Source organism: Culex quinquefasciatus, chromosome 1 (assembly GCF_015732765.1).
Source record: "Culex quinquefasciatus strain JHB chromosome 1, VPISU_Cqui_1.0_pri_paternal, whole genome shotgun sequence".
NCBI classification, from domain to species: domain Eukaryota; kingdom Metazoa; phylum Arthropoda; class Insecta; order Diptera; family Culicidae; genus Culex; species Culex quinquefasciatus.
In genome coordinates, this window is record NC_051861.1 from 52,024,692 (window position 1) to 52,044,681 (window position 19,990).

Genomic DNA, 19,990 nt, shown 5'->3' on the forward strand with positions numbered 1-19,990 from the left:
GAAATGAGCTCGCAGTAAATTTGTCTTGAAACTTAATTACAAAATTCCAAATCCGAATAATTTGGTTTTTGCGAAAATCGTCTAAAACACACCTCTTTTTGACCTGCTTATTTCAGATAGGACCTCCGTAATCGATTCGGAAAAGCTGGTATATATTTGTTTACCCAGTTTATTTTAATTACCACCGTGCGTCTCCATCAAAACTATCCTTTATAATCAAACGCGTTCTGTTCAATCACGCTAAGTTTGCGTTTAACACCAGCAGTTGAATCCATCGGAATTAAAAATTTTCCCACGCGATTCCGGGGGCCGCGGTTAAAGGCTAAGCAAAAGTGTACATAGTCAGGTGTAGGTGGTAGTAGTGGGTACTTACAGTGAATCCTAAGTGAGACCGGTGCACTCTGGCTTTCGCCCTGCTCGTTGGCGGCCGAACAGGCGTACATCCCGGAATGGTACCGGCCGACTCGTTGCAGAACCAGTGAGCGCGTCGAAATAATCACCCCCGACGTCACATTCTGTGTCACTGGCGAACCCTTTCATTAGTCGATTCCCGGGTTGCGGAAGTAGCAGCAGCAGCAAGAGTCAGCGTTGCCAGTGTTGCCAGGCCAGATGAGTGGGTTTTTTTTCATACCCCGGTGCATTCCGTGTGGGAACCGTCGTTGTCATTATTTTCAAGAGGATGGCGTCGTTTTTTTTTAGCACCAGGGTTGGCGGTGGTGGTTTCCATTATAGGGAGCCCCCACAAGAATGCATTCCGTGTGTGACACCGTGGTCGGTGGGTTGGGTTGGGTATGCAAGTGCATCCGCCGCCGGCAGCACGTTGGCAAAGTGTTAATCCATCCAGAAATTGTTAAATAGCGTCCAGATGTACGTTGTTATGGTAGGGCAGAGAATAGAGAAAAAAGAGGAAATGGAATTAGTTTTTTTGTGTGCCCGACTCTTATGCAGTTGCTGCTGAACTGTTGACCTGGTTGTGGTAAGTTTTTTTTCTTTCTTTTTTTGTGGAGTTACAGAGATCGTTGACCAGAGGGCATTAGTTGATAGTGGAAGGACTTAACCGGGAACAAGGACGTAAATTTCGTTTATTCTGCAAATGTGTGTTAAGGGAAAATACCAGGAATAGTGCAATTTAGTTGAAGAACTTGCCTGCTGCACTGCGCTTCATAGTTATAATATGTAGATATCTTAACCAAATATTATAAGGTAAAAGTGTGCATTTCTCGGATTAGTTTTCAAAAAGCCGTAAGAGCCATTGGTAAACGAAGTCCTTTTTGCATCGGTATTCGACCGATTTACGAAAAACCAATATCAAAAATGCTCGAGATTGTTCATCTACACGTCCTTCAAGTGCTCCATACTTGAAATAAATGAAATTTTGTTTCATTTTCGAGAAAAACGAAAATTAGTGTCAGAGGTCACAGTGGCTCTTACGGCTTTTTGAAAACTCATCCGAGATTTAAAATCAGGGTGGGTACAGTTTTCCAAAAGTTCCATCAGATGTTTTTGTTTAATTCAGCATATTTTTTTATTAATCCTGGTTTAGTCTCAATGAAAAAAAACACTTGGGATCGCCGGAATCATAATTTACGCATGATAAGCATTAATTTCTTTAATTGAATTTAAATTCTTTAATTTTTGTAAAGAAAGCTTGGCCTCACACAAACCTTCCATTAACTTTGAGCCATATCAGAACACTTTTATCAATCTAACATCAGGAATTGCTGACCATTAATTGAATATATTAAACCCCCGTTGATCAGGTAGATTCGTGGATGACCTATACCAATCCAACATGGCGAAGGGTATCCATTGTGGTTCACTGAATTTCCCAAAAGCTATACCGATGGTTAATTTACCCAAAATAGACCCCCGTTAATCAGGTACACAACCAGGCTATGACTTCTAGGAGTTCCTGGTTGACTCATAACAATCTAACATACCACCAAAAATCCACTGTGGTTTACTGAAGCTACTTGAAGCTTTACCGATAGTTAATTCACCCATATAGACCCCCGTTGATCAGGTAAATATTATAGGCCATGACATTCGGGAGTTCTTGGATACCCAGATTTGTAGATAGCCCCTTTCCCGTGGATGTGGATGACCCCTTATACAAATGTTTCATTTATATATCAATTAAGTACATTAAAAAAGAAAACCCCGTTTTACGTCAAAATCCCACAATAACGCGTGGTTTGGGGGGAGCGTTATTTCGGGGTTTGAGCGTGATTCGGGGGAGGTGCAATAGGGGGGAGCGCAATTCAGGGATTTAGTGTACTCATTAAAATAATTATCAGTTAGTTAAGTTGGTTACTAGTCTGGATTAAAAAAAACTCCAATATTACTTTCGCAACTCAATAAAACTTCATCCTGTCATAACCTTGACAACCCTGCTTGGGTACAAACTCTATTACTCCGATTTAATTTATATTGAAATACTGCCCATCTCATGCACAGCGGTCACCACATGAAGAAAACCTTCCGTCAGTGATACTCCAGCATCGAGCATACTGATGTTCTATTAACACTAGGTTGGGCGGCTCTATACATAAAACATTGGCAAGCGTGGCACCTCGTAGTCCTGCATCTGAAGCGTTGCCTTAACTACCCCGGATCCAGTTGCCACACCGACATCAAAGATGAAGATCCATCCTGGCCAAACATTTGATTGGTCCCTCCGTCGTCGTTCGTTGCTCATGCTACCGGTGGTGGTGGTCCATGTGTAAACAAGAAATCTCAACCCGAATGCTCTTTTGCTTTATTTTGATGGAACCTGGGGAAACCACAAATTGAATCAGAAGAGCCGTTTGCGCTCTTTCTGTCTTTTTCTCGATTGATCGTTTGCAAAGTGAGGAAAGTTTTTCATAGAGTTAGTTTGAAAAATTGAAAGTTTATGCAAATAGTTGCAAAATGGAGTTTTTTTAGCACTAGTCGTGCGAATACTGAAAAAAATCTTGTTTGAAGCGAGTTGCATGCAGTAAACGCATAAGTAAATTTTGATTTTGCTAAAACACTGTACGATTGCGTCTATAAATCTTATCAAATCATGAAAAAAATCTTTACCAGAAGTGAATGAATGAATGCATGAATGAATGAATGAATGAATGAATGAATGAATGGATAGTTCTAATACCCGCCGGCAGCTTGGTCCAGTTCACAGGTTTTCGCTTTTTCAAACAATTCGTCATCATCTGTCTCTAATCTGTACACCCACGTACATATGTTTTTTGCACAAATTTTGTTGTTACAAATACCTGTGCTTAAATAAAAAAAAATCCCATCCCCCCCAAGCAAAGAAATTTGTAACAGGTGTAGGGACACATCACACAGACGCCCTTGTTAAACCGTCACGACATTAACGGTATGAGATGTTGCAAAATCAATAAGCATACTACCCATAGCCGAACCTTCAAACAAGTGCCAGCAATCGAACACTCACAGCGAACAAATTATCACGTTAATAGTGGTAATTTGGCGTAGTTTGATTTAATTGATATGGATGTTTGTTAGAATGGCAGTGCGTGGCCGAATGGTTACGCTGTCCGCTTTGTAAGCGGATGATTCTGGGTTCGATTCCCATCTGCTGCAACCTTCCATCGGATGAGAAAATAAAATGTCGGTCCCGGCCTTCGTTGTTAGGCCGTTAAATCATTCCAGGTGTAGGAGTCGTCTCCATGCCATAAGTACAAACAACACACCAAACCAAGCCTACTCCGGTGGAATCGCTGGCGGCGGTTGGACTCACAATCCAAAGGTCGTCAGTTCAAACAGTGGGGTGGAAGGTTCGGAAACGGAATCAACGTAACACCTTATAATGTGGCCCTCTTAAACATTGCGGTTTCGTCAACGGATCCACAGGCGTGTATCGTTCTTTTTGCGACAAGACTCCGCCTCCCGGGTCTCCTAAGTGTGAAGGTATGGCACGGGGAGAGGGCACCGAATACCTATATTAACACTTAGAATTTTTGCGTCTGCCTCGGGATTCGAACCGGCGACCTCTGGATTGTGAGTCCAGTGCGCGGTCCGATTGATCCACACAGGCCGACAAGGTTCCTTGGAGTAAAAGAAGTTTAGGCGCTCTCCCCATTCAAGCCTTCGGACTCCTAGGTTCGAGCAGAAACTTGCAATAGAGACCACAAAAGACCCGGGGGTCGTTAATGTGGATGGTTTGATTTGATTTTGTTTGTTAGAATATGTGATTGAGTTTTTGAATTAAAAATGGAACGTGCTCACCGGGCTTCAAAATAAGCTTCTTTCGACCTTCATCAACATTTCATGCTTGAAATCCATACAACCAGTCCAACTTCCGGCAGCTCCTCATCCGAGCTCAGATAATCGAATGAAACCACGATCATCCGACCGTTCAAATCTTGAATGCAAACAAAACGACGACGTACAGCTGCAAGTGCCGTTCTCGGTAATCGTAAAGCAGCGGGACAAGATCCACAAGGTGAAACTCTTTTTGAAGATTACACATTTAACCATGCTGAAACAATCCTGGTTCTGGAGACTGGTCCGAAGGCGTGGAAGCATTGCATTTGAACGGATGGTATTTCGTCACCATCGTGCTAACTTGTCGTACGTGCATTTTGGGCCAAATTGAGTTTAGAACGCCATTTTGTGCAGCTCACAATGCCTCACCTTTTGACCTTCACAGATCCCCAAAATTCGATTTCAATCCTGAGATATTCAACAAAAACCGAAAAAACTCCGTGCATTTTTGTCACTTTACATATGAAAGTAGTTTCAATCTTGTCGTGCTATCTTGTCACTCCATGAAAATTGATGTAAGTGCGACAAAAGGCCAAAGGGATTTCAGGCCAGGAAAGTCAGGATGCGTTTGTCGCACGTACAAGCTAGACTACCGTAAACATTTGTAATTATAACTCGGGACTCCAGCAACCAACTTCAACCAAACTTTGGGACAATGCACAGAATGATGAGCCAAACAAAACGTGTTTGTTATTGTTTACATTGCGTGCTCTCGTTTTTGAATATTCAAGGTCAAACATTAAAACGCGTTTTTCTCGAAACGTCAAAATGGCGGGTGCGACAAGATAGCACGACGACGTCGATTTGTTTCTGTAATCTAATCTAATCTAATCTAATCTAATCTAACCCTAGCGCAGCCAGTCTTTCGAGGGCATCCTGGAAAATGCCTTAGGTTGATTAACGCCTAGCATCCTCTTGTCATTATTAACAATTGCAGTGCCCCAATGCAATAAATTGCTTTGAAACATCACAAACGTTAAAGCGGCCAGGCCAACTGCGTAAAGTTAACCGCAAAGATGATTCGTTGAAGTGGATTGAGTTTGAGCACGAATGTTCAAACAACAATACATTCCTGAATCTACAGGGGAGGAAGAAACGTGGGGATCCCCCCGCTCACGTTCCTGTTTGTTTAGGCAATTAACGTTGGGAGCCACCATGCTAAGAAGTTTTGGTGCTCCGGGACCCTCGTGGATGGGACATCGAATTTCCGCGAATGCCCTGGACACTATTTGCCGTGGTTATAGCGCCACAACTCGCTCACTGTTGGTAGAGGAGAACATTATTATTAAAAAGTAATAACATTTATCACCAATGCTACTGGTGAGTTTGACATTAAAATTCTAGATTAAATTTTCAAAAGATCCTATCAGCGTAGGAAACCCGTGACTCATAGGTTTTTTTAAAAATTACTCTAGAATTCAAATATTTTTAGTTGTCGTAATTCCAAAAACGTGTGAACATATGTAATTATTTTACATTGCAAAATAATAATAATAATAATAATCAGACTTACCGTAACGAGAATGCTGCTGAAAAAACTTCTAAAAATGGAAAAGTTTTACCTGATAGCACCACCCTATTGATATCCCCTACCATTTCCAGTGTAGGAGAGGCGACGAGATACTTCAGCACATTCTCATGCTCTCCAACCCCGCTAAGCAGGCGCCGTAGTCTGTGTGAGAGCTCCAACGCCGCGAAAAATCATCAGCAGTGGTGCGATGATGATGATGACCGTTGTCAGCAACATGGACTGCCTCTCACAATCCGCTTGCTCTCTTCAATACGAGCCGTAGCAGACATAAAATAATCTTCCTCTCTTTCCAGAGAGCACTCTCTTCTTTTCCTACCAACTCTCGCACCAATACAGTATCACTTCTTAGTATTTGTGTGATACGTCTCGCTGCGGTTTTTCAGAGCGAAAATTATGGCGAAGCCAACTTTTGTCAATTAAAACACGACAAATAACAGAGAAACTGTTCACGACACCGCGAAATCTGTGAACGACCGACAGGTTCCCTTTGTTGCGAAGACTTTTAAACACTTTTTTGTTCCGGAACGCACACGGAACACTCTAAAAATAGGACCGAAGCAAGCACGCCGAGCAAAAACGAACCGCACAGCTCGACGTACAAATACACTCTCACCCGTCGATTTGTTTCTGTAATCTTGTAATTTATACCGAAACCACCAATGCACTTCCGCAACCGCTGGCCAAGTCCAATAATGATGGCGTTAATTACTTTTGAAAACATTTTTTTCTTGAAAATTGACAATTGAAAAACGACAACTGGAAAAAAAACACGTCTTACTACAGGCCCGGCTTACAATACCTTTACCAAAAGTCAATCCTCATGTAGATGTACAAAAGTCAAATAAAATTGCATTTTGATTTATCATCATGATGAATTAGATGCAAAAATGGTCTTTGTTGCAACAATGCTACAGGCAGATTCCACAAAGTAATCATCATTTGCAAGCAGATTTTGCATTGGATGCATACACAAGAAAGCTTCTTTTATGTCTTGTTTAATATGTTACGTCGAATTGATTTAATTTGTGATATATGTATGTGAATAAAACTTGAACAATAACAACAACTTTCCAGAAAAATGCTGCTGGCAATATTGTTTGTCTGATTGTTGGTTTGACATTTTCAACAATATGATACAACACATCTGTGCATTTAGTATGAACACTAATATCTCTCTAAACGAGAAAATGAAGCAAACATCTCATCAGCCTAACTGAGGGCATGGAAAATCTCTTTAAAGTGGCAGCAGCCTGCAGAAATGAAAACTTGGCCATATTTTGCTTTCACTCTGTGTACACACAAACACAAAGCGAAAGGTAGCCCCGGCAGGATACATATTAAAATCCCATTAAATTCACATCGAGAAAATATGATGCCGTTATATTCCGTGGAGCAATTTATCTCTCTTAAGCTGATTTCATTCAATTTCGCATTCATCCCCTCTGCCAGCAGCAACAGCCAGATGACGAAGAAGAAGCTTCGGATGTGGCGTCGCGACGCGTTGCTTTGACGACTTTTTCCGCCGGCGTAGGTTCATCATGCCGGGGAAAAGAGACCAAAAAATGCTTTCTCGCTTTCACGCGGACGACCGTGACGCGGCGATGAGCTGTTTTCCTAAACTTAGTTATAAATGGAAATCTTAACACCACTCAGCTGCTACCGCGTGCGCCACGGCGGTGAAGGCCGAAAGCTGGGTGACACTCTTCATAGGGCTTGGTTGGCTAAGCACAAATTACGTAGACTTAGAGTTTCAAAAAAAAACAACATTTGAGCATTCTAAAGATCTCTTTTGATTATTTATATCTTCACAAAAAGTGCTCAAAATTTATTGGCCATGAACCAAAATCAATCATTCAAAAATTTAGGAATTTTTTTATGCATGTTTTCAGGCTACAAATTATTTAAAAGATTTTTGCAACACGAGTTGTACATTTATCCAACGAGGTTTCCCAGTTGGATGAATAACGTCATGATTCAAATTCCCGGACGCTTCGAAACCCGGATCTTGTTTTAACAATTACAAGCCTTACCCGACAAACTTCGTCTTGTTTTTTTTCGTTTCTTGACGTTTTTACACGGTGGGTAAGAAAGGGATTATTATGCAACTTGCATGCACCTCGGAAATTCCTTCTGGAGGTTGTTGGGGGGACTATTCTGAGTCAGAAAAATCAATTCCCAAAATATTCTGTCGGTGAAAACTGGTTTTATTTCGATTTGAAGTTAAAAAACCTAATATATCACCTAAAACCTCAAAAATACGTCTAAAATCACGGTCTAACTCTGGACAAAGATGCACATTTTTATCAAGATATCAATTCTTAGTTCCCAAAATATATTCCTGACATAGTACACCTCAAATCGATCCATTACTTGAGTCCCAGCGTCATCAGGAGGTGTAAAATAGTGATATTTCTAAAACAATATTTTCAATTTGCTCTGGTAAATAAACAGTCATGTCTGAATTCAAAAATTAATATTGTAGCATTGTTGCAAACAAAATGAAGAACAATTTTGCAGAAAAAAGAATGAAATTTTATCCATTTTCAGTTAAGTTATGTCTATTTTAGTGGGAAAATTGCTGCCAATTTTCAAAATTCTCGATATTTAACTCATTTCTGTTATTAACAGCTACTGCGATCATACTCAGTAGGATGTAACAGAAATTACATTTTTGCGGACATTCTGGGGCTTGTTACGGAAGGCATACTGAACTGAAATCCCAAATATGAGCTTGATTGAACTCTACAGGAGCATGCTTTTTGCACTTGAATTTTTAATAAGATTCAACCCGTAAATTTCTTGTTTTATCAAAATGTAGATTTTTAGTCATTCTGGTCACTGAAGCGTTTATTTTCAACATCATTGGCGTGTAGGACAGATCCTTGCGCATGTTTTGGTATAGATAATATTGAATTGAAGTACTCTGAAGCTCTGTACAGGTGTTCAGAGTTTTGAAATTTTTCTAAAAAAAACGTTCCAGCAGAAAAGATAGGCGTTGCGAAATTTCTTTTTGCTCAAAACTTCAATGTTATATATACCAAAACATGCGCAAGGATCTGTCCTACACGCCAATGATGTTGAAAATAAACGCTTCAGTGACCAGAATGACTAAAAAATCTACATTTTTGATAAAACAAGAAATTTACGGGATGAATCTTATTAAAAATTCAAGCGCAACTAAGAATTGATATCTTGATAAAAATGTGCATCTTTGTCCAGAGTTAGACCGTGATTTTAGACGTATTTTTGAGGTTTTAGGTGATATATTAGGTTTTTTAACTTCAAATCGAGATAAAACCAGTTTTCACCGACAGAATATTTTGGGAATTGATTTTTCTGACTCAGAATAGTCCCCCCAACAACCTCCAGAAGGAATTTCCGAGGTGCATGCAAGTTGCATAATAATCCCCTTCTTACCCACCGTGTTTTAGTTTGTTTGCTATTCAGCCTCCTGCGATCAAAATTTAAGTTTACGTAATTTTTCCCATACAATATGCAGATGCTCCGGAATCGGTCCCAGAGTGGCCAAAGTGGCAATTTTTAGCATAAAAACCTTTCTTGGGCTTACACGAACCCAACGCAACAAAGAGCATCTCGATCCGACGCTTAGTATTGAACTGATTCGCGTTCGAACAAAACCGTCGAAATTTTTTATATATATAGATTTGGATATAAGTTCGCATTATGAATGTCAAAACTGTGTTATTTGATGAATTCCAACATCAACTTTCATCAAGTTTGTTTGAACGCTGTAGTTAATGCCAAAACAATTAAATACAATAAAATTATAAGTTTACCAAAAATGCGAAACATTTCACTCGAAATATTTCATAGGCGTTCGAAGCATTGGGAAGGCAAAGCAGAAATTTATGGTTTCGGTTTCCTTAAATTCTAGCTAATTTTCACGTTAACAGCTTATTTGAGACCTAAAGAATGCCATTCACTAACATTTCAGTCCAAATTTGTGCGATTTATAAGTAAAATCGAGTGTCCGGAATTCGAAGTAAAAGTGTCCGGATTTCGAATCAGCTTTTATCAGTGTCCGGAATTCGAAGCACAACAAGTCATTTTAATTTTAAAATTCTGATGAAAAATTGTTAGAAAAGACATATTTTGCATGCATTTTTTTTTTTGAAAATAACTGTTTATACTACATCCTCATGATATTTCTACATTTCCAACTTATTACATGATTTTTTGCCAGCTATATGCTGATATGCTAATAAGTGTCTGGATTTCGAATCATGACGTTACGACGAATGCTGAAATAATCTGGTTTTGCAACGAGTTACAATAAAATTACATTTTTTTTTGCAATTCCGAAATCCTCTTTTTGAATGAAATTTTATGTCAAACATTCAAGTGTTCAGTTCAAAACAAAAATATTGAAAAATGTTACTTTTCGATACTTGTGGGGAAAAGTCCAAACTTTCAGCACCCATTTCAGTGCTGAACGGTAGAACTTTCAGCACTGGTATTGAAAAGTATAAATTTTCCATTCAGCTATTTTTAGTAGAGAATAGTAGGCCGTTTCGTTTCTCCAGAAGGACAGGAAAAATTGAAGTTGAAAATATTTTCAAACATAGGCTCCGTTATCCCGAGACCTTCAAAACAGCTTTAAAAGTTTTTTTTAATACATTCAATATTCTCTGCTATGTCACAGCTACGTTACTGGTAAATGACCCTTTCTACAATCAACGTAACGCCCACGACGAAGACGAATCTGATACTGCTTCAAACTAACTTCGTATCTTGTCTTCTCTGTCTCTCGCTCTCTCTCCTTCCCTGCTGAAAGAGACACGCAACGCCGCTGATGGGCAACACGAAATGGGCAAGGAAAATTAAATGAATTATCCCGTCCACTGTTCCACATTTTCTCGTTACGTCCACTTAATCTACGTTAGGCAGCAGCAGCAGTCGGATAGCGCGTCCAACTCAAAGACAGAGCTGCAACCCCAACGACCCGAACAGAGGGCAGGCAGCGAACCGGACACCCGGCCATCGCGTATACTTACATCGTGGGACCATGTAATGCGGTGCTCCCTCGGATTTGCCTTGATGTGACACTCGAAGTAGACATCGTCGCCCTCCTTAATGTCGTCCGGATTAAGCGTTGATCCGAGGGACAGCGTCACTTGCGGTGGATCTGGGTGTTTGCAGGTTGGAAAGTGTAATGGAAAGAGGAAAGAGATGTAAAAAGTTGACCTAACTAACTAGAACGGTAGCCGGGGTGAATAATTCAGGAACTTCAAACAACAAGTCACTTACAGAGAACGTTCATGATGACGGAATCTTCCAGCACTGAGTTTTGCAGCCTGGGATTGGAACCTTCACATTTAAGGACAGTTCCATCGTCTTCCGAGCTGGGTTGGAAGCTCAAAACTGACGTCACAATCGAACTGTTGTTAACAGTTCTAATCTGAAAATGCACAAGGTTTAAAAAGGCTTTGTTGTGGTCAAAGTGAATTAGCAAGTGTTGCATGGAACTTATGTGGTTGATATCGGAAACCAGAACCAATCCATTTGGTACACAAAAATAGCACACATACACGTACTTGCACACACACACACATACAAGTTTCGAAGAAATAAGACAAGACATGTACGTTAACTCACTTTTGCTTTGGTGAACGGACGGTTGTTTTGCATCCATCTAATCTCGGTGTCGGGCACTGATCCTTCCACATCACAGGTCACGCTGTAGTCCTGGCCTGAAATTAATTGCTTTGGCTTGGACGACATGGATGCCGACACTGGCTTCACTGGGAGTTGAAGAGCAGAGCAAAGAACAGAAACAGAAATTGAGAGGAAATCACTCAATCTTTATGTGAACATTATGATGAAGACGAGAATTGAAAACAGAGTACCATAAAGGGATTTGTTTAGAATTTGTTTTATTGATTTTACGCTTTCAATGGCACAGTGCAGCGCTCCTAGACTGAAGACTGATTTCCCCAGAGCTGGACATGCGAGGGGGGAAAGGGGACAATAGCAGACAGCTTACAATACAGGCACTTTCAACATGGTTCCTGACAAACTGGAAACAAGAGACGAAAGGTGTGGCTGTTTGCAGCAGCAGCTCTCGTCTGGGAATGTTGCATTCTCCAAAGGGACGACAAGGTATCGAAAGAAACTCCCGGAATGTGTCAGACATTGCAATCGTGTTTCGTCTGAACACAATGTATTGGTATTGGGTTGGTAGTTGAGGAATACTTGCAGCTACTGCACAAATTCAATAAAGTATGACAGTGTGTGTACTGCACTGGATCAAGTTAAGCTTCTAAATAAAAGCTAGATATATGTTGATGTACAAAGCCGATTAGCTCTGTATGCTGCGAGTGATAATGTAATATTTTCCATTTTTTTATGATTTTAAAAGTTAGATGACATTTTGAACATGTATTTATCTTGCAAAAATAAGGGCATTTATACCCAAAATTTACAAATTTATTAATTGGCAAAAAAAATCACTTAAATTACATTTTGTAGATTGGAGAGTGTTCAGCGAGCCCAAATATATCATAATTTGAAAAAACTGAAGTGTTTACTGACATCTACTCAAAAAATATCGAGTTTGTAACCATAGTTACATATACAAATTGAAAGAGACTTTGATTCTAGTCAATCCTCCGAGTTAACGAGAAAAGTGTCAAAACCTGATGAATAAACTATATTTGAGTCATTCCAAGTCAATTGGGTTCACTCTTGAACTCGATTTGGACCAAGCTTGGAGGCAACGTTCATCTATCGATGGTTAACAGAACTTTTTTTTAATTTGATCACCATCGTGTTCCCCGGACAATTTTATACAAGAGCATTGTAATTCTCAAACTTATCCAGATGATTGGCGATAAACAACCCTCCATTAATAAAATCTTTGAATTTCCTATACAAAACTAAGCACGTGACCTACGCTTGCGCGCCAGAAACGGTCACTCATAATAACTATTTTTAAAAATCGAAAAATTTCAAATATTTCGCTAAAACCAAACTTTCGGTGGATATATTTTGAAAACGGAGACCTTAATAAAAAAAAAATCTGTTAAGTATTTCTCGATTGCAAATTTAATTTTACATAAATAATTGGGTCAACATGTTTTTTGTAAGAAATTTCGATTTTTCCAAAAATCACAATTTTTTTCAAAAAATCATAACTTAGCCGCAGTTTTTTTTACCCCTGCGGGTTTCTCGAAAATAAAAAAATACGTATTTTGGGGAAGTGAGTTTTTGTGAAAAAAAAGATAATAAAACAATTGGCATTTTTTTTTCGTGTACCAGTTTTTTCGCAATAGTCCTCAACAATACCTACAACTTTGCCGAATACACTAAATTAATCAGAAAATTCACTCAAAAGTTACAGCTTTTTGAATATTAACGTACCATTTTTGTATGGACAGCTGTCAAAATTGTATGGAGACTTGTATGGGTGAACCAATGACACAAAATAGCTTCTTTGATCATAGGGAAAAATACAAATAAATTCCATTTCCGGTTTTGAAAGAGAATTGCTCACATACAGACACCGCCCTAGAAGGTAATTGCATCCCTCTACAGGGCTTATTCGTGGCGATCAGACCCGGGCATTTGAGGTTATGTTTTCAATACCAAGCTGTAGAACTTGAAAGTGAGTGAATCGGACAAAATTCAAAAGCCATAGAAAAAAAAGTTTTTTTTTGAAAATTGTCAAAAAAAGGGCGCAGCAAAACATTAAGGATGGTCCAATCAATAGATGGACGTTCTCTCAAAATTTGGTCCAAATTGGTGAAGGCATAGTCCAAGAGCGTACCAAGTTGACTTGGAATGACCCATTTTATATAAAATAAAATCTGCATCCTATACCCTGAGCTATCCTAAATTACTCCAAACTTTACGGAGAAGAGTTCATATTTATGTTAACTAATTGTACGTTGATTAAACCCAAATTGAAAACTGAGTTATTCGAAAACATAAATTTGTAAAAATTAAATAGAAATCGGAAAAACGGGACAAGAGTAGAGAGCAATAATTAAAAGTAAAATAAGGAATAAGAAATGAGCAATGCAATTCTGAAAAATATATACTGGAAAGTAGAAATTTCACAAGAAAGCAGACCAACGGTAAACTATTTGGCCCATTTTGGGATAAATTGTTGCACTCTAAAAACACCCCATGAACGATGTAAAACTGCCAACGTTGTAGTAATTTATCCGTTCATGTACCTACATTTGACCCATGTGCAGTTTGCGGCAGCTGCAAGCGATGAACAAATGACGATTCATTTAGAGGACAACGTAGATTTACACCAGCAGCATGGAATGGCATGTCAACTGGCCATGTATCAAATGACTGCACCTGCATCTGACCCTCCCCCCTCTACCCTACCCCACCACCCAGTCCCCGATTCCGGATACTTACGCAGCATTTCCACCCGGACGCTCCGTTCCGCCGGTGGCACCAGAACCGTGTTGGACGCCTGACATTTGTACGTGTTGTTCAGGGCGGTGCGTGTTATTTTGTGTATCTCCAGGCGATTCACAGTCACATGGCGGCCCATCGATACGCCACCACCTGTTTGCATCACTTCGTCGCCGTTCAGCCATGTTACGGTCGGTTCCGGTCGACCTGCAATGAGTCAACAGGATTCACAGCGGGCGCCAGGATTCAGTTGATAGAGTAAAGGGAAAAAAGAAGAGGAAAAATACATGAGAAAAATACAGTCGGAAAAACGGCACCTGCTTCGTTTGGCCTCACACTAAAAAAAGGGATGTGTACGATTCAAGTTGCGAGCGAAATCTACATGATAACGATGATGTTTGCATGGAGCTGAACGAGGGGAGCATGGAGCGACGACTCCGACAAAAATGAATCCAGTTTCCGCTCAAAAGCAAATACAGTTGCTGCAGGACGAATCCGGGTCCTACCACGCTTATGGATGGTCCGGCCAAACCAAACTGACCGAACCGGTTCGGTTGCTCGAGGTCTCTGTACGTATCGGTGAATCAGTTCAGAGGAGGAAAGCTCCACACACACACACACACACACAGCCAGGAATTTATGATTTAAAAACTTCCGGCAAAAACGATTCCACCCTTGATCGCTTAATGGTACCGGTCGATAAGGGTTTTATTCCGGTCACTGTGGTAGGAAGTTTTTTCCTTGTAACTGGCAATTCTGTTGACTTAATTTAGTTTACTTACCTAAGGAATTTCGACTAGGACCAAAATGAGATTTATTGGAAAGTTTCATTCTTCTTTCAACTTATAAAGATCTACAAAAATGTAGCTTACGCACAAATTGCAAAAAGAAGATTTTTTAGCACTAGTCGCTCAATTCTCCAACGAGGTTCACCGAGTTTCAGAGCTGGATAGTAGAATGTTTCAGCCCTTGTATCGAAAAGAATTATTGTTTTAAATTTGTTGTTTTTGGTAAAATAAAAACTAGCCCGCTTTGTCGTTTGGAAATTACAAAAAAAAACAAATAGTAGTTTCTTGGCGGAATCGTAAAAAAACAACCATCAGTAGGGGTGACATTGGGTCTCGGGGTGAGATTATGTCTAAGTGATTTTTTACGAATTTTACCATTTCTCAATGAAACTAAATTCTGATAATAGGGATACATCCCTATGGTCTTCTTAAAATGACTTAGTTGGAAAAATCTCGATCCTAAAACAAATTCTATCATTTTGGCAGCTGACTAAAGTTAAAGTACGTTTTTGACTAAAATTGAATTCTCAAAAAATAAACTTATGAATATTTTTTTTTGGAATTGCTTGAAAAGTATCCCATCTTTGAAAATCTCTACCATAAACATGTCAATACGATTCCTTCAAACAAGAAATACTGTTGGGACTTATTTTTACCACCGACATCTGGGGCGAATTGTCCCGCCCGTGTAGATCAATCGGACCGCACACTGGACTCACAATCCAGGGGATGCCGGTTCGAATCCCGCGGCGGGCGCTCTAAAATTCTTTGTGTAAATATGGGTATTCGGCGCCGTCGCTCCGTGCCATACTTTCATACACTTAGGAGCCCAGGTCGGCGAAGTCCTTGTAGACAAAAGGAAGACACTAGTGGTTGGTACTAGCAATAGTGGCCGACAGCTATAAAGTCAATGAATAGGGGCACATGGGGTGAATTGAGACATAAGATTTAGTAATGTTGCAGCCTAATATTTCGGGTTATTGAAGTGGTTTACGATAAGCCAGATTAAGAGCAACAAAATGTGTTTATTCATTCCCAGATTTGAAGCTTTTAAGGGCTCTTAAAAGTGGCAGTGCGTGGCCGAATGGTAACGCTGTCCTTTTGTAAGCGGATGATTCTGGGTTCGATTCCCATCTGCTGCAACCTTCCATCGGATGAGTAAGTAAAATGTCGGTCCCGGCCTTGGTTGTTAGGCCGTTAAGTCATTCCAGGTGTAGGAGTCGTCTCCATGCCATAAGTACAAACAACACACCAAACCAAGCCTGCTCCGGTGGAATCACTGGCGGCGGTTGGACTCGCAATCCGAAGGTCGTCAGTTCAAACACTGGGGTGGAAAGTTCCTTGGAGTAGAAAGAGGTTTGGGTGCTCTCCCCATTCAAGCCTTCGGACTCCTAGGTTCGAGCAGAAACTTGCAATAGAGACCACAAAAGACCCGGGGTTCGTTAATGTGGATGGTTTCAAGTGCTCTTAAATGTGCTGTCCCTATTCAGACTATAGTCCCGATTCGCCCCAGTTAACGGCATATATTATGAAATTACAAGAGATGTATTGTTGCTTAACCCAAAGTCACCGTCACTGACGGTACTTTGATTCTATGGTCGTTTTTTTGACAATAAATTAAGAATTTTGTTTTAATTCGAAAGCGTCAGAAGGACTTCCACTCCACGTTCTCATTCTGACCTGTTAGATAAGATTTCAAGTTCAACCTTGAAGCATACCGAGAACTTGCTTATTTTTAAAACTGGAATTCAACCCCCACGGCGGAGGTGCTGATGGCGGCGTTGGTGATGTAATTCGCCCCACAGACACGCTGGAATGTCTGTGATGTAGAGAGCTTTTCATCTGGGGCGTTTCGTGTGTCTGGATAAATCTCAGCTTACATAATTGTGCACAGCTCAGAGAACCACCAGCAGGAAGATTCACACTCGACCAAATGTTCAGTTCAACAGTGGATGTGGTGTTTGCGTTGCGTTACGCATTACAATGAAAAACATACGAACGGTTTGGTGCCGGGTAAAATTCCACCCACTTCAAATCATTCCATCACAGGTGAAATGTACCGAAAATGAAATGTTAACAATTTTCACTCTGAACGCACGCGCAATTCCGTGGAAAATGGGTTTTCGAGTTTAATTTCCTTCACCCGGTTGTGCTTTCTCAGAGTTGAGGCTGAAAAGGCAGCATTAAAAATTAACCATGCAAAAGGAGTTGAAGGGTACTGTGTTAGCACGTAGGTATCATGCATTTTATGAAATTATGGAAAAAATTATTTTCTAATTTGGTACAGCAATCAAATATAGCTGTTCGACTTTTTTTAGAGCTTGTGAATTTGCAAAGTGATACTTTTTTCAGCACGAGCCATTTTGTCACTGCGGAAGGACAGTTGGTAGTTTTAAAAAACGGTGTTGCAAAATCTACTGATATGCAATATACCAATGTGATCAACTGTTGATTACATACCTGCATATAGAACCGTTTATTAATATACATCACCACTAACGCCACTTACACGCCTATTTCAACTAAGAGCACTAACGGCTATCCACTGTAGTACATTACAATAACTGAGTGCTATAATTCGTGTTGTTTCGATTTTTCCCGCAAAGCCTGTTGATTTATTCAGTTAGTGGTGCTGTAACGGGAATTACAAACGTAATAAATAATCAATCTATCGTCGAACCGCCACCACCACTACCACACGCCATGCCAGCAGTAGCTAAATTAACTATTGCTGCTCGCATGGTCCGGGAATTGCTAATAGAAAACATGAAATAATTCTCACGTGAGCTCCAGAACGTCAGACAGTGGACCCCGGGGGGATGGATCCATTCTCAGTTCAAAATTGGTACCCGACACAAGTGGCCTCTCATCGCCAAAAGGTTGGTGTACCGACCCCCGAAAAGGAAGGCCCCGTTCAATTCCCGGTTTGCTCCCATCGCGGACGTGGCTGCCACTTTGCACAGCTGAAGGGGTTTGAATCATTTTGAAATGTAGATACCGAAACGCTAAGCTGAACAAATATGAAGGCTGAATCCCGATGATGCACTTGTGTGGATGCAATTTCAATTCTATTACCACAAAACAGAAAACACGATGAGGCCTATCGAAAATTCTGCCGGCTGCCTCGAATTCCGACTGACGGGCATCAGCAAACGGCCTGACGGATTGAAGGGGGCTGGCTGCTGCTGCAGCCCAAAATACCGACCTTCCTACCGGTTTCCCGTTGGAGACCATACCATTGAAACAGTGCAGCAGGAGGTTATTCGAACCGATTTGCCGCAAAGTTTTACTAACTAGCATTAGGTGTCCAAATAGAATTAGACCGTTCGCGCGCGCGGGCTCCCACCCTCTCCAGGCCTAATCCAGCTTTGTCTGGGAGCACAAAGTGGGCTTCAAAACTGCACGAGAGGGGTTCGGCAAATGGAAAACGCTAAAAAACAATCAAACAATACCGGGAAAGGCTCACTCCACACGAGTTTTTGGCAGTGGAAAACACACCAACAAAAAATAACATTGAAATAGTCGGGAGTCGCTTGCACTGCCCCGCTAGACGAATGAGTGACAGGTTAGCTGTGTTTCATGAATTATTAATTGAAACCAAAAGAAATAATACTAGGAATGCCAGTTTAACGCTTGTACAGTGTCATACGTTTAATTGGAAATTTCCGGTTTCTATTGAAAGTAAGCTTTCAATCAGGGGAAACATTTACTGGGAAAACTTTAAATTGACATGCACAGGAGTAATTCTCCGCCAATTCATACAAAAGTTGCCCCGACCCCTCTTCAATTTGCGTGAAACCTTGTCCATAGGGATAACTTTTGTCTCTGATCGCGAATCCTATGTCTATTTTTTGATATCTCGTGACCAGGGATGGAAAAAAATCGCATAACAATCAATTTCGCTTGCAAACTTTCTTTGCCCGCGAAAGAGAGAGGAGACAAATCGCGCAAAAGAAAATCGCTCCCAAAATTCTTCAAGAAAATCAATCTGCTGATGATTTTTGGAGACATTTCTTCCCAGCAGGAATTTCTAAAAGAACAATTCTACAGTTTTTTAAAGGTGAGTAGTTCTCTCAGATTTCGGTCATTTGATTTTTTTTTGTATTTTTTAATCCGACTGAAAAAAACTGCGACTATTTTCAAAAAAGTCACCTAAAATTGGATTTTAGTTGAAAACGGTGAACTTTATTAAAATTCACTTGATAACTTTTTGATTGCAAATGTGATTTTACATCGAAAAATGAAATTAATAAATTTTTGCGACCAATTTTTCGATTTTTTGAAAAAATCAGTATTGATTCAAAAATTTATAACTCGGTTAAAGATTTTTTGCACAACCTGGAAATTTCTGAAAAGTTGGCATTTAATGTCCTCTAAAACATACAAAAAAAATTAGAAATAGTGTTTTTTTTTTGCAAATCAAGTTTAAGTGACATTATGTTAAATAAAAAATCACCAAAATTTTTTTACCGTGCATCATTTTTTTCAGTGTAGTCTATATCCATACCTACAACTTTGCCGAAGACACCAAATCGATCAAAAAATTCCTTCAAAAGATACAGATTTTTTAATATTCATACATCATTTTTGTATGGCCAGCTGCCAAATTTGTATGGAAAATTACATGCAAAATGGCTTCTTTGGGCATATCGAAGGCACCAAAAAAGTTTCAGTCGGATTAAATTAAAATTAAAGAACAAAGACAGATTTCGTAGAGGATTGCTCAGGTCCTATCAACATATGAAAGACAATAGTTCAAAAACTCTAGAATTATTGATAATCAAGTTTGAATTGAGGAGACCCCTAAAAACTCTCCCTTTTGAAATCAAACTCACAGAAAAATTAAAATTTCTAGTTAACAAAAGTTTCGACCAAATCAAAAAAGCAATTCAATTATTAAAAAGTTGTTAAAATTCCGCACAAATCCGTATTATGTGTAAAATTCCCAACAAAAATTCCGGCCTGTTAAAAATCCGCGAAGAGGTTCCGTAAAAATAAACCCGTA

General features: G+C 39.9%; 1 protein-coding gene across 1 annotated transcript in view; it reads right to left on the bottom strand.

Annotated features, from left to right (window-relative positions):
- LOC6039306 overlaps positions 1–19,990 on the bottom strand; it is a 423,209-nt gene that overhangs the window by 89,733 nt on the left and 313,486 nt on the right. The window contains exons 7-11 of the mRNA XM_038248130.1: positions 14,198–14,404; positions 11,420–11,565; positions 11,072–11,222; positions 10,819–10,949; positions 374–533 (exon numbers count right to left, since the gene is read on the bottom strand). Of these exons, the coding sequence (XP_038104058.1) occupies positions 374–533; positions 10,819–10,949; positions 11,072–11,222; positions 11,420–11,565; positions 14,198–14,404 (795 nt within the window). The remainder of the gene's footprint in view (positions 1–373; positions 534–10,818; positions 10,950–11,071; positions 11,223–11,419; positions 11,566–14,197; positions 14,405–19,990) is intronic.